The 14,812-nt window shown below is 38.2% G+C and overlaps 1 protein-coding gene across 1 annotated transcript in view; it reads right to left on the reverse strand.

Annotated features, from left to right (window-relative positions):
• Window positions 1–1,451: 1,451 nt before the first annotated feature.
• The window catches only part of ATRNL1 (attractin like 1), a 538,433-nt gene continuing 525,072 nt past the window's right edge, over window positions 1,452–14,812 (reverse strand). The window contains exon 29 of the mRNA XM_054382173.1: window positions 1,452–1,576. Within this exon, the coding sequence (XP_054238148.1) occupies window positions 1,452–1,576 (125 nt within the window). The remainder of the gene's footprint in view (window positions 1,577–14,812) is intronic.

Genomic DNA, 14,812 nt, shown 5'->3' on the forward strand with positions numbered 1-14,812 from the left:
TTTAGACCTCTGCATCACGTTCCTGTATTAGTATGGAGTTGAGAAACTGTATTTTCAACAAGCTTGTACAAAACTCTTCATTTCCTATGTTGTCATCATGTAATGTGTTAATGACAGTATGACATATCTGCTACCTACCCCTTAGCATTCTCTTGCTCTTTTGTATACTCATGAATTCTGAGCAAATAAAAAGACTGAGGGCTGTGAAAGCAGTTTGTTAGGTTACCTATTGTGGCAACTGAGCCCCTTAAAGACTAATGTCCTACAGAAAGGAATATCTGCTGTTTGTTGCTGAGTTCTGATTGTGTGAGGTTCCATACTGGATGCTGGATTTGAGAACCACTGTTGGAAGCAACTTGGATTTCTAAATATTTATTTGATTTTTGTTATGCAGGGTAATTCCTTAACTGGTGTGAAAGTGACAATGAGATGAAATTCTGCAGCTGGGAGGAAAAAAAATACAATCCATACTTTATTATAAAAACAAGGGTCAAAGTGCTGACTGGGATTCCTTTCTTCTGCTCGGAGGTCAGGGCAATATATAGATACCAGAAAACTTCAATATTGAAATGGGAGCAGGTAGAATTCACAAGTTAAGCTGTACTTTGGAGACTCTCTTAGAAAAATAAGCACACTATTGCAGAAGCAGCTTTCCCATGCTCAGTTAATTTTGCTAACCAGATGGCATGGAGGATTCACACTCACTCTTTGCAAAATATATCATTTGGAATTAAGAACAGACTCTTAGGTACAGAAACATGAAAACCCACCCATCACTCAGCTGCAGCACCAATTAAGTTTCTGAGGCTTTTTCACAGTAAAGAAAACTAATAATGAAATGCTGAAATTAATTTTTTTCCTTTTTATGGAATATTTCAAATATGACAGGTGGTGTTCTTGGGACATACTTATGCTAAATTCAAAAGCTGCCTCCATATTTCAGGAAATTACAAAAGAACACCTAAATCCAAACAATCCTCTATATTTCCTGCTTGCTGGAAAGAAATCTTAACTCTGATTTTTAAGGAAAGAACTGTACAATTCTCGTTGTTACATGAAGCTGTACAAAAAATATTCCTTGAGTTTCCTGCAATTTGCTTGGTTTTCAATTATACAATTTCCTTCTACATTACAAAACAATGTACAGTTTTCCCTAGTTCTGTTCAAGGATTTTTTCCTGCTCTGATATGTTCAGGATTAAGAACACTAGGTATTTTATTTCAGATTTTGTTGACATCAGGACCCACACTTCATTAAAAATCATCAGACATACCTACCATAAGTTTGTTCTGCTTTGGGGGATAGCAGGCTGTGTGACTACAACAGAGCACAGTACCTCATATGTTCATTCATAGACTTGCCTCCATAAAAACTGAGGCTGTAGTATAGCTTTCAATGGAAGCCATTTAAAAAGAAGACATTACAGAATATACAACTGTAGTTTTGGAACCTCAGACACAAGTTCCTTGACGTGTTGAAAGATGATGCTTTCGATTCCTGACTCCTGAGCTCTTATCTTTACAGTCCGCAGGCTTCTGTTGCGAAATGTCTATCAGTGCACTTGCAATTGCAAGACCTGTAAGGTAAATAAAAGGAAAAAAACCAAAACTTTAATGCCCAGCTTTCCTGAGAAGTGCTTCAGAGCATTTGATGGTTCTCTTCATGACAAGTTTTCATGCTTTCCCAGAACTCATCAGTTTTATTTCTGAATTACATAACAAATTCTCAGTTTCTAAAACTTCTTAACAGTGAAGAAACAGAGGTAGAAAAAGAGTGCAGTGAAGACACTAGACTGAAAATCAGGACAACTGAATTCCATGTAAGTCTCTTATTGATTTCTTCTGTGATCTTAGCACCACCTTTTTGCACCACCATTTTCTTGGTTATGTGGACCAGCAGCTCCTTGTAATGGATTGTCTCTTATTAAATGTTCGTGCATTGCATTTAGAAATGAGTGAAACAATCAAATCAGAAAATAAAAGGGAAATAGAGACAACAGTTAAGACAAAATTCTATCCTTGAATACTTCCCTCTGCAATATAAATGCTTCCCTAATTGGGGAATATTCAGTCAGTATCTACGATGAACAAAAAGGCATGAAAATAAGTTTCCAGAATGCATGGATTTGTCTACAGAGAGTGAAATGTGATGGTGTTGGCCTAGATAAATTCTAAATGTTGTCAACTCACCAAAACTCTTCTTTTTCTGCTTCTGGTTCGGTTGTTGCTATTTTATGACTGTGATGATCTTAATCTATTACAGAGGGCACAGACTGGCATGCTTAGGAAATGAGTAATTCAAGAATTTACTCTTCCATTTGCTTGTAGCTGCATACTTGCCAGAAATGACTAACTTCTGCTGAAGTACTGTTATTGACCACATACTTAACACATGGTAATTGTGAATTTTTAAATTCACACTGGCAGCATTACAAGGGAACAGATTAGGAGCATTCCATTGTTCATGTGCTCCAGTGCACCGTGGTTGCAATAAACCATAGAATCATAGAATCAACCAGGTTGGAAGAGACCTCCAAGATCATCCAGTCCAACCTACCACCCAGCCCTAAGCAATCAGGGCTGGGTGACCATGGCACTAAGTGCCTCATCCAGTCTTCTCTTGAATGTCTCCAGTGATGGTGACTCCACCACCTCCCTGGGCAGCACATTCCAATGGCAAATCACCCTCTCTGTGAAGAACTTCCTCCTAACATCCAGCCTAGACCTCCCCTGGCACAGCTTGAGACTGTGTCCTCTTGTTCTGCTGCTGGTTGCCTGGGAAAGGAGACCAACCCCCACCTGGATACAACCTCCCTTCAGGTAGTTGTAGACAGCAATGAGGTCACCCCTGAGCCTCCTCTTCTCCAGGCTGAACACCCCCAGCTCCCTCACAGGGCTGTGCTCCAGACCTCTCCCCAGCTTCGTTACCCTTCTCTGGACACATTCCAGTACCTCAACATCTCTCTTGAGTGGAGGAGCCCAGAACTGGACACAGTACTCAAGGTGTGGCCTGACCAGTGCTGAGTACAGGGGAAGAATAACCTCCCTTGTCCTGCTGGCCACACTATTCCCATACCTTTACATCTGCAAAATCAAATCTATAGATATCTGCCACAAAGGTAAAACTGCTGCTGGTTCTCCATATGGCCCAATGCATCTCAATCTCTAACCAGTAACACTGCAACTCCACTAGGAAACTTTGAAAATACTTTTCACCACATTCAATGACGATTTTTAACCTCAGGTCAATATCAAACTCAGTTTACCTATTACGGAATGCAATTTTGCAACATTTTCCACGTGTCCCCTCATTACAACAGTTATCTACTAAGAAACTGCAAAAACCATTTTTCACTTACAAACATTTCTACAGGCTTCTTTCTTAGTATATGATATGCTGTCAGATTAAGTTCAGGTCTCCAGTAGCCTGAAAAAAAAATCTCCTGACTTCACAACAATGTTGTAGGAATTAATTAACACCCATACAGCTCTCTGAGAACGCATGGCAGTGTAATGCAAAATGCTGAGTACAATTAGCATTGCTACATTTTGCTATATGTAAGAGTCAAGATTAATTAAGGCATTTTTCTCACATGCACATATATTTCTTGGCATGAGCTAGCAATGCCTTAATTTGGACTTGTGCTCTTGTGGCCAAGAGAGCCAATGGGATCCTGGGATGAATCAAGAACAGTGTGGCCAGCAGGGCTAGGGAAGTTCTTCTACCTCTCTACTCTGCCCTGCTGAGACCACACCTGGAATACTGTGTGCAGTTTTGGGCTCCCCAGTTCAAGAGAGACAGAGACCTGCTGGAGAGAATCCAATGGAGAGCCACAAGGATGCTTAGGGGACTTGAGCATCTCCCCTATGAAGAGAGACTGAGAGCCCTGGGGCTGTTTAGTCTGGAGAAGAGAAGGCTGAGAGGGGATCTGATCAATGTCTATCAATAGCTGAGGGGTGGGTGTCAAGTGGAGGGGGCCAGGCTCTTTTCAGTGGTTCACAGTGATAAGCCAAGGAACAATGGGTTCAAACTTGAACACAGAAGATTTCACCTCAACACGAGGAGAAACTTCTTTACAGTGAGGGTGACAGAGCACTAGAACAGGCTGCCCAGGTGCAGCCCACCTGGATGCATTCCTGTGCAGAATACTCTAAGTGATCCTGCTCTGGCAGGGGGGTTGGACCTGATGATCTCTTGAGGTCCCTTCCAACCTCTGATATACTGTGAGACTGTAACTTTTTGATATATTAAATTTTGGAAATCTTTGAGGCACCTTTAAAGGATCAGTATCTGGTATTAGCAAATTCAGGGATAAAACCCAAACGGCCTGTTGATGGTTGCTTACATGTGATCCTGTCTTTAACTGCTAGGCTTTAGGGAGAACACATTATTAGGAAAACAGATTTTCTATATTCTATTTTTCATAAGATATTTTAAAATATACTTGGATGCCTGATGTTAACTTTGCTTTACATAATAACAAAAAGGAAGAACTATTTCCATCCACTCTATTGCTGCACATTGGGATATACCCTTAGAGTTCCATTAAAATTGGGTCACTATAGAAGATCATTTTTCAAAATGTCACACAAATCATCTGATGAAATTAATTTATTATGTTCTCTACACCCAGCATAGTTCCTTGTTATCAAAGCAATACAATTAACTGGGGGAACAATTCATTATTTCAGACTTGCAGTCCAAAGGAATTTCATTTACCAAGTCAAGCTGATGCACAGACACTACAAGCAAGCAGAATTTACATCAAAATACAACAGAAGTTTTGATAAAAATGCTGTGGCTTAAATATTCATTGAAAGAAAAAAAAAAAAAAGAAAACGTTCCCCTTTATTTTGCAGGGGTTTGTATCTAAACACCAAATATGAATATATAATCTGTAAATCAGATGGTGCTCTGTATCAGTTACCTCAGATCATGGTAATGATCTGAATGCTGCCATTTCAATACCCTACATACCATCCAAACTGGTATTTTCCAAACAAGTACCTGATCTCTGGTTGCTTCTGACTCTTGAGTAAAGTGACACAAAGGAACAGTGCAACAGTATGCTTCTTACACAGAGATTCAATGGGTCACCTCTAATAGTCTAATTTTTGGAAATTCAAACCTAGCTCCAGACCTGGACCTATTTTTATGTTCAGTTTGTTTTTTCTACTAAATGTGATAGAAATAACCTGACCTAGTTCCATGCAGCTAAAACAACCTCTAGCTTGTTTTAAGGGAAGATCATTAACAAGTGAGCTCAGTCAAATTCATAAGTGGAAAGTGTATTTTTTGTAAGAGATAATTGCATTCACAATGAAAAAAAAAAACCAAAAACAACACCAGAGAAAGCAATATGAACTTGGTTATCTTTAGCAGAAGTATTGTCTTTCCTAATGGAAGTTAAATGGTAATAGTTTATTCTCAAGAAGTAAGTGTCTAATCACAAAATTACTGGTGTGTGAATTGTTTGGGGTTTTTTTTTGGTTTTTTTCTGTGTTTTGGGGAGTTTGGGTTTTGGGGGGTTTTGTTTGTTTGTTTGTTTACAATTCTGTAAAACAATTAATAAGTGCAGGAATAGAATACAGCACATCAAATGAGATTGCCTTGAAAACCCCACTCCCAATTTCTATACAAACAGCCCTACAATTCTGCAGTTGAGCAAAAGCATCTGAAAAAGTCATTCATTTTGCAACGCTCTCCCCCCCCCCCCCAGTCTCTGTAAAAGCAGGCAGTACTATATATTTTAATTTTGCAGCAAAACAGCTTCATTAGGCGTGAAAGGTTAATTGCAGGTTTAAGTGCAGTTCAGGGAACAATGCATGGGTCTGTAGTGAATAGCACAGTCTGCTACAGGAAGGCTGAGTGCTATAAACTGTTTGCCCTGCTGAAATGTTTTACTACCTCATTTACTAACTGTCTTCTTTTACTGCTTGTATTTGTAGTTCTTCTAAACCTTTAATAGCTACAGTTTTATTTCACTGTAATCAGATTTAAATGGAAATACCCATGCTGGGATGTTTAAACATTTTTCCTCTGATTGTATACAGCTGCATTTGAACTGATGTAAGGCTACACTATCTCTCAAAACAGGAAAAAACCTTACATTGAAATCAAGTTAGTCTTACATGCTGGCATGCATATTTAAAACCTTTTTTCCTCCTCTATTGTTCATTTTAATGAGAAATGCACTGAGTTCTCACTATCCCCCTTGTCAAAAGTAAGGAAACAAAGAATGACCTCAGATTCATGGGTAGGCAAGTAACTGGAATTTTTTTTTTCTTTTCAATTTAAATATACATTATTGAAAAGTAACAATTGGATAGATGTCTTCATTTGATAAAAATCTACACGTTTTCATTGTTATGCAGAATCAGAACGTTCAGAAAACCAAAGATAGTAAAAATAACTAAAACTCAGGTAGATAAATTAGATTTGCTTGGACATTTTAACCAAAATTGTAGTTGCTGTTTAAGGTGAGCTCAAGCAATGAAAATAAAATGACAGCTGCCATACAGAGACTTAAACAGAAGAGACTGGTTAAATGCTATACTATTAAAGTAAGAGCTTCACCTTCAGCACCCTGCAGTCTTTCTGTTACTTAAAGACCTTTTACTGTACATGCTCACCTAATAATAGTGGACAGAGTCCTTTTCTCGTAAAGGATCTGTTATTTGAAGTCTTGAACAAGATGTAATGCCCAGGAATAGCTGTACAAATGGATCTAATCACGTTGAAGATACACTGAGAAGTGATGAGAACTACAGACTCTAGTGCTTCATGAAGTTGACCATAGCACAGAGTGAAGACATCAAAGACAATTTCATGCCCATCAATAAAACTAGCAGCTGTTGTGAAGGGAACTTTAATGAATTCTGTCATTTATCAGGGTTTCAAGTCTGTAGAGAACTGTTTGTAAATACACAATGTCTATTATCTGTGTACATTAATAATGTATTTTGCATTAGGTACTTCTTAATTTGATGAAGATGATCAGAGTCACCATAACCTTTATGGATGCATAGCAGGACTGCATACCTTTATTCTTCATAGCAAATACATATGTCAGCTATAGTGTCTATGTTGGTGAGGGAGCATAACTTTCAAGAAGGTTGTAGTGGGGAATTGTTTCTGAGTGATGCTGAAAAGATGATCTCACTTTTTACAAGAGATTGTGCTAGAAGTATTTTTATTCAGTTCAGTTATTTGGTCACATTTTCAAGGTGCCTAGTACTTCCTATACTTTTCCTGTTTTCTCCACCAAACTTTCTCCAAGTGGACTAACTCATGATTAATTTTCATGATTGAAAAAGCCAGAATGTTGTTTGTGCTATACACTCCTGCACTGTAGTTCAAGCCACGTTGAGAAAGATCCAAAAGGCACATAAAAAGGAACAGAATTTGGAATTCAACAGCACGATCCAAAAAACCTTCTCCTAACTATATACAAACCTGATACTCAAGTATTTACTTTTCAGGAGGAAAAATAAAAGTCATGTGAAGTTCAGGACTGTGCACAGCTAGAGGAACCAATGTATCTTGCAACAGAGCTAAGTTCATTTCAAAGTCAGAAATAGTCAAATCTTTCACATGTATCTGAATGTCTTGATCTGGCAGGTGTGCCCAGACGATATCCAGAGATCTCAGACTTAGTCACAGAGAAAAACAATCATAAGCAACTGCCAAGAAGAGTGAGTATCTTCATAACCTGTCACATGGAATTTTTTTTTTTTTTAAGTTGAATTAGCTATTTTAAAAGAAGGACAAGCTGACAGAACCTCAAAATCACAGAGTCTTTTTATGGGCTTCTCTTCCTATTTGGTGCATGGATGTGTATTTTAAGTTGACAGCACTCTTACTATGAGAAAGATGTATTAAACAAACTAAACTAACTAGGAAATTACTTCGGGCAAGTAACCACATCATTTTTTTTCAGGGATAATTTTTGCTAGATGGGAGGACAGCCAAGAGTCCAGAAGGTATGTTTTCCTTTACTTATGCATATAACGTAATTAAATAAGTAAAATATGAGGCAGAGCTTAAACCATAACAATAATAAACTAAATAATGAGAGTGTGGAATTAAACAGAGGCACACAAGTAGAGAGGAGATGTCATGCTCCTTTTTACTATAGCCTTGGTGTAGTATTAACAGTTCTTATCTATATCAGGGGCTAAGAAACTCTTACTCGCATAACTGACTTATAAATTACTTGCTGTCAGTTCATGGGAAATGGAGAATATACCATAAAAGACTTCTAGAAAAATGTTCAACCTTTCTTATTTTTTTCTCATTTTGAAAAGGAAATGGCCTTACATATTTGTGTGAAATATTTCTGCTTCATGGGGCCAGTAGTGATTATTTTGGTCAGGCAGTTTCCCCTTCGCTTGCAGTGTCAGATATCTGTCATTTAGTTTGTAAGCCAGGTCTGCACAACATCTGGTGCTTTGAAACTATCCAGCCTTCCAGTGGCTAAGAGATGGCATGGGCTGCGTGGTCTCCCTGGCTATGGATAGACAAGGATTTGCTTTGGCATAGCTCTTGTATGCTCATCATGGCTAACAAACACCGTACCATCAAAGGAAACTTAGTGAGCAGTTGGAGATACCATGGGAGTGGGATTGGTCCAACCTAATGGTAATTAACTGAAGCTTTATTCTCTCACCTATGCTGCTTAGCTGATGCCCTTCTGGAACCCAAGAATCACAGAACTGTTTAAGTTGGAAAAGACCTTTAAGATGCATAATGCAACACTACCAGGTCCACCACTACACCATCTCTCTAAGTACCACATCTATGGCACCTCCGGGGATGGTGACTCAAGCACTTCCCTGGTGCGAAGCCTTCCAATGCTGGACAGTGAAGAAATTTTTCCTAGTGGAAGTAGAAATGCACAAATGGGAGAGGAAGGTTGGGACAATAGCTGACCTGAGCTGCAAGAACCTCTTGCATGGGAGGATAGGTGGGAAACGGTAAATGCAGGAATGGTCTTGAAGAAGAATTATATTTGAGGGAACAGAAAAAGAGAATGGTGAAGCTACTAAGAAAAGGTCTGAAGCTTAAAATGCTAGTTGTTCAATCTGGCAATAAGTAAGCTGCAGAGATCCTGGGCAAGGAGTTTTGTTTTGGTGATGTAGAGGAAAGAGGACGTTTTGGAGAGGCTGCAGGAAGAGAATTCAGTGAGACTCTTCACTGTGGTGGTGAAGAAACAAAGTCAAAGAATACTTGGGTGAGAGTAAAGGGACAGTATCGTTAAACAGACCCCTGAAATCAATACAAATATTGCATCACGAATACAAAATAGCATCATGAAGCTTAAAATGTGGCAATGAAAAATAAACTACATAAAACTGGTGTGTAACATAACCTGTTGGTGAAGGGCAGCACAAATTCAAGTGTATTTGGAGTTCCATTAGGGAGAAATACAGGCATTTCCTACAAACGAAGGTAGAAAGATTTCTGATACCTTGCTTTGCCACAAAATCTTTACATTTGAAGAGTCAAGCACACCTTAATTTATGATGGTTAAATAACATCACTAGATATTTCTTGGACCCTATCCCTTGGTGTTCCCTGGTAAAGCTTATCACAGATTTGTCCAGGGATATCAAGAAGATGACTCACTCCAAAGACTAAAAATAAATTAAAAAAAAAATAGAAGAGGAATCGTAGTTGGCTGCCGAGTCACAGAATCACAGAATCAATAAGGTTGGAAAAGATCTCAAGGACCATCAAAGCCCAACCTGTCACCCAAGACCTCATGACCACTAAACTATGCCACAAAGTGCCATATCCAATCCCCTCTTGAACACCTCCAGGGATGGTGACTCCACCATCTCCCTGGGCAGCACATTTCAACATCTAACAACTCTCTCCGTGAAGAACTTTCTCCTCACCTCCAGCCTAAACTTCCCCTGGCGCAGCTTGAGACTGTGTCCTCTGAAGATAGTTTCTCAAAACCTCTTAATGACTCAGTTTAGACACTACAATGGGCTTGAAAATGGTTACATTTAGACTAGTTCAGTAAGAGCTTTTGAAGCTGCAATACATATCCATACTTAATTTCAATTAATAAAGCAGGTACCACATTTAGTCAGGAAATTCATTCAATATCCTCACAGAACAGCAGAGCTAAGAGAATTAAAGACTCTTGATGGTTTTATCTAAGAAGTTTTACCTTTTCACAGTTACAGGAAAGCAATCTACTGTTAGACCATTATTTTATTCCATTATTGTAATTTTTGGATCTCGGACCACAAATGGCAATGATGGAAATCTGAGAATGTCCTTAAGTGTTTCATTGCTTTCTCAACATTGCTTATTTAATAAGATATGATGGCAGGTTTTTGTGTGCAGTTTCTCTTTCTCCATCAAAAACTAAGGAACAAGTAATTACTGCACAAGTAATTATACATGTGATTAGACTTTCCCCTGCATTCCTAGAATATAAGTTGTGGAGACTCAAACAGGTGTATCAGTAGCGAAATAAATTTACATTTTTAGAGGGAAAAAAAAAAAGGCAGTTTTATAGCACGTATAACATTTTCAGAAAGCAAATCAAGTACATGAATGACAAATTCACCAAATAATTGTTATTTTATGTTATCAGCAAAACTGATGGCTATTAAAAACACCCAAAAGGAATAATCTGCTTAAAGTGTGTGTAAAACCCAGGCAAATTAAATCCTTGATGCTCTCTCACTCCATGGCACACATTATCTGCTAAAATGCAAGTAATTACACAGGTTTCTATAAGGGACAGTAAGACTTGAAACAGTTGTACTTTGTTTTCCATGCAAACTATTAAATTTTCAGTTTGATTACATCTCCTTTCCATTGAATCATTTATCCATATGTTATGAAAAAAAAAAATCTCTATTCTTGTGATGTTGTACAGCCGTTTAATTTGTTTTCAAGAAAATCTCTATAAACTAATTTGCCACTCTGCAAGAATTTGGTGAGCTGCATTAATCATGCCAGAATCTAATTTGGTCTTGTAAACCCATTTCTGTAGAAGAGAGAGAAAAAAATTTACTTGGAGTACTGGAGAAGCATGATTTTCCCTTACTTTCAGCAATACCTGGGTAAATACAAACTAAATTAGAATTGGTTTTGTTTAGAAGTCACTACCACAGCTGCGACCCAGTTGGGGTTAGTTTATGAAGCTCTCTGTAGTAATTACATGCATTTGGATTGCAAAAAACGTTCCAGACTTGCACTCCAGGCCAGACCTCCACTTGAGGTTACTTGCATAGCATTATTTTACTCTTTGCCTATTAATTTCAGCAATCTCCTTTTATTGGCATTGTGCGTGCCAATCAGAGAAAAGTGAAGATATAAATACTGTAAATGACCTTCACTTAAAACACTTTTAAAGCCTTTTTACCCAAATCCATTCATGCAGGTTGGACTCCTTAACCACTGTGATGAAAGCTAAACATGGTGAGTAGGAGGAACACCTGTGAGACAGATTTATTGTTCATATAAACGGAGTGTGATTGTCACTCCATTAATATACTGCTGAACTATCAGTTCGTGCAATTAAATAATCAGCATATCTGCACCTGTGTGTCTGCATATGTGTGAGTATCTGGGACACAAGGGAGAAGGCTCAAACACAACTGAGCAATCAACAGAACAGTTCGGAGGAGAAAAGGCAGAGCTATCCACCAGGGCTTGCTTCCCTCTAGAGAGGCCTTACTTGCAGGGGGTGATTTAAAGCAGATCTCTTCCTGTCTGATCAACCTCACCAGGTGAAATTCGGTTTTTGTGAATCCCTAATGATCCATCTGGGTAATAACATATGTTGTCAGATCTGCAGCTTTACTACTTCCCTCCTCAAGACAAAACACACAACCTTAAAGACAATAGGTTTAAGGGCCCAAGAGGGGCCAATTCTGCCCTCACTGGAGATAAAACAGTATTACTTACACGATCATTTACTTTTAAGGTAGAAGGTCAGAGCAGTAATTCCCAGAGATGTTGTTTCTCACACTTGCACCTTTAGTTTGCAGGTGCTGTTTCCCAACCCCCTCCCCCCCCCTTCAAAAATTTTATTTAAACCAGAAAGTGATGAATATGTTCATACAAAGCAATTGTTATGTTCACCAGAAATTCAATAGGATTGAAGCTTAATCAGAAGTCAGCACTGATATCTTCAGCTTTCCCATAATGCATTCTCATAAGTTTTGCTTTCCAAGGTTGATTAAGTACCAGACTTGGCTTTCATTTTCAACATATTATCACTCTAACCACTGCTTGGTTTGTAATTTGGTTCTGGCCAAAACCCAGTGCCAGTTTTTCAGTATTCTGCTGATTTCTACAATTAGACATTCAGTACATCCCCAGCTAAACAGCCAGCAGTCACTCTGGCAAAACAAATGATCTTGGGCATGCCACGCAGAATTAAATCAACAGGACAGAAAGTGTGCCCGGAATTTTGAACCATATTTTGAAATATTAACTGAAGTGTCAATTTCAGGGTCTTTTAGGATCTCTAACATCAGGGTATTTGTAGTTCCAGCAGTTATTAATGCCTGAGACAAAGGAAAAAAGAAAAGACACAAATACCCTGCTGTCAGTATTAGGGTGGCCCTATCAACAAAGCTAACATCAACTTACACAGAACAGTAATTGTTATGAATTTGTGTAGAAAAGCTGAAAAGCATGAAACATAAAAAAATATTTAAAAACCCAAAGATTTTATACAAGTGGCCCTATCAGAATCCTGGTCAGCATGCAAAGAGAATAATTCTGATGGATTCCAGTATGCACAGGCAAGCTATACAGCTAGTCATTTAGTCTTTGGTGAATCTCCTCTATTGCACTGAAAACACTACATTATAATTTCGGCAGGTAAAATGACATAGTTAGACCAGGTTACCATCAAAATGTATGGAAAGAGGGTTCCATTTCAAACAGTGCATGTTCATAATTCATTACATACACTTCATCCTGAACAGTCAATGTAGATAAATATCAATAAAATCATAGTAGCAGAGCACTGTTTCTGTTTGTGTGACATATAGATACACTGCAAATGTCTGAAGCTCTGAGATAATAATACTATGACTGTGTATCACTGAAAATATAGAACAGGCCCTAGGCATGCTTCATAATTTGGAGAGGAAAAGCTAGAAAACCGATAGTAATAGTCACAGTTTGTTATATAGCTCTGTGTGTACTTGCATTCCAACCAGTAGCATTTATTCTCTCATTTATTAATGCCATTAAAAATTTGAAAGAACTACTTCAGTACAAAGGTATCAAACTAACTTTTGTCATTTGAAACATTCCCTCTGACACTCCAAATTCAGGTTCACTGTTCTTCCTTTTAGGAACAACTTGCACAAGAGATACAGAAGCTGTGAAATATTTCTCTCTTGGGATCGGATTTGGCATAAGTCTCAGCCTGATGTGCCCACCACCTTTTTTTTATACAACAAAGTAAAATCTCTCACTCATTGCTTGTTGAGCAGGACTTGTGCCAGTAAATGGATGTGAAAGCAACAGGTAGAAACCAAGTGAAGGCTATAGTCCAGAAATTCTCCTAAAGTCCATTTCCCAGCAATGTCACCTCCCATAAGATGCACTCAATGAAAATAAAACTTCAGATACTGAAGACTTCCTACAGCAGCCCTTCCCCATCATTAATAAAGGGAGTGAGACATGGCAAAGATGATGTGGCAAGACATGCACTCTGCTTGGAGTATTCCAATACCAGATTATTTCTTTGAGACATAAGGCAAAATTCTGTGCATTGTTCTTCCTAATATTTTCATTAAAAACTGACATGCTGCATTAAGTGCCATGCTAGCTTTGTATTTCCAGGATGTAATAAGGAGCTGGTTTGCAATTCTGTATTTCAAAAAGTTTTTACTGTGTGATGAAGGAGAAACAAACCTTCAGCAGGACATTAGAATTCCCTCAATGCCATTTCCCTAAATCTCCCATCTGTTTTTTAAAAGCAGAAATTATGTTCAGTCTTCTATTTTCTGTTTAACTGCTGACCTTTTCCCTCTGTTTTTTTTTTTTCCCCGTATGCTTTTTGATCACATGTGAAAAACCTGGCTTGGGTTCTCTCATTTCCTGATTTTCTATATTTCAATTATACTTTAATGGCTATATATATATACAGTGATGACGATGATACAAGAGTGTGTTATGAATGAAAACTGTTTTGTACTATCTAAGCTTCTGAGAACTGCTACAATCTGAGTTGCTTTCTTCCCTAGCCTCTGAAGTGCATTCTGTAATACAATAACACAATAAACCCTGAATCTGCTCTTCCCTTTGCAATGCAATCCAGCATTCTGTTTCACATAATGCTGCTACATAATGATTTGCAACTATAAATAATTACCCCAAGTTATAAAGATAAAATACAAAACTTTAAAGCCATACCATTAGACACCATACACTTGAGAGTCTGAAGCAGCCATAAACAAACATTGATTTTTCACAAAGAATAGAAAAGAAGGTGATAATGAAAAGCATAGATCCTGCTTAGGAATACTTCATTAAAAGCCTGCTGCAAGCTTGGGTGTAAAGAATGGGAATAGTAGGTAATCTGTGGCAAACTGCACCTTGTTTCTAACAGGTGGGGCACCAGGTTTTATGACCTTTATCTCAAAAGTTAAGGGGAAAAAAACCTCAGCTGTGAAAATGGAATTTGACAGCATGTGAGATTCAGTAATAGAAGGTATTATCCCCCAAAAGGGCAAGTGTCAGAGACAAGAGGGACTTACCTAAGCCTCTCTTATGCTTGTGTTCAGATGTGTGAACTTATGAGCTGATTTTTATTTGTACT

Source organism: Indicator indicator, chromosome 7 (assembly GCF_027791375.1).
Source record: "Indicator indicator isolate 239-I01 chromosome 7, UM_Iind_1.1, whole genome shotgun sequence".
In the NCBI taxonomy this organism is placed as follows: domain Eukaryota; kingdom Metazoa; phylum Chordata; class Aves; order Piciformes; family Indicatoridae; genus Indicator; species Indicator indicator.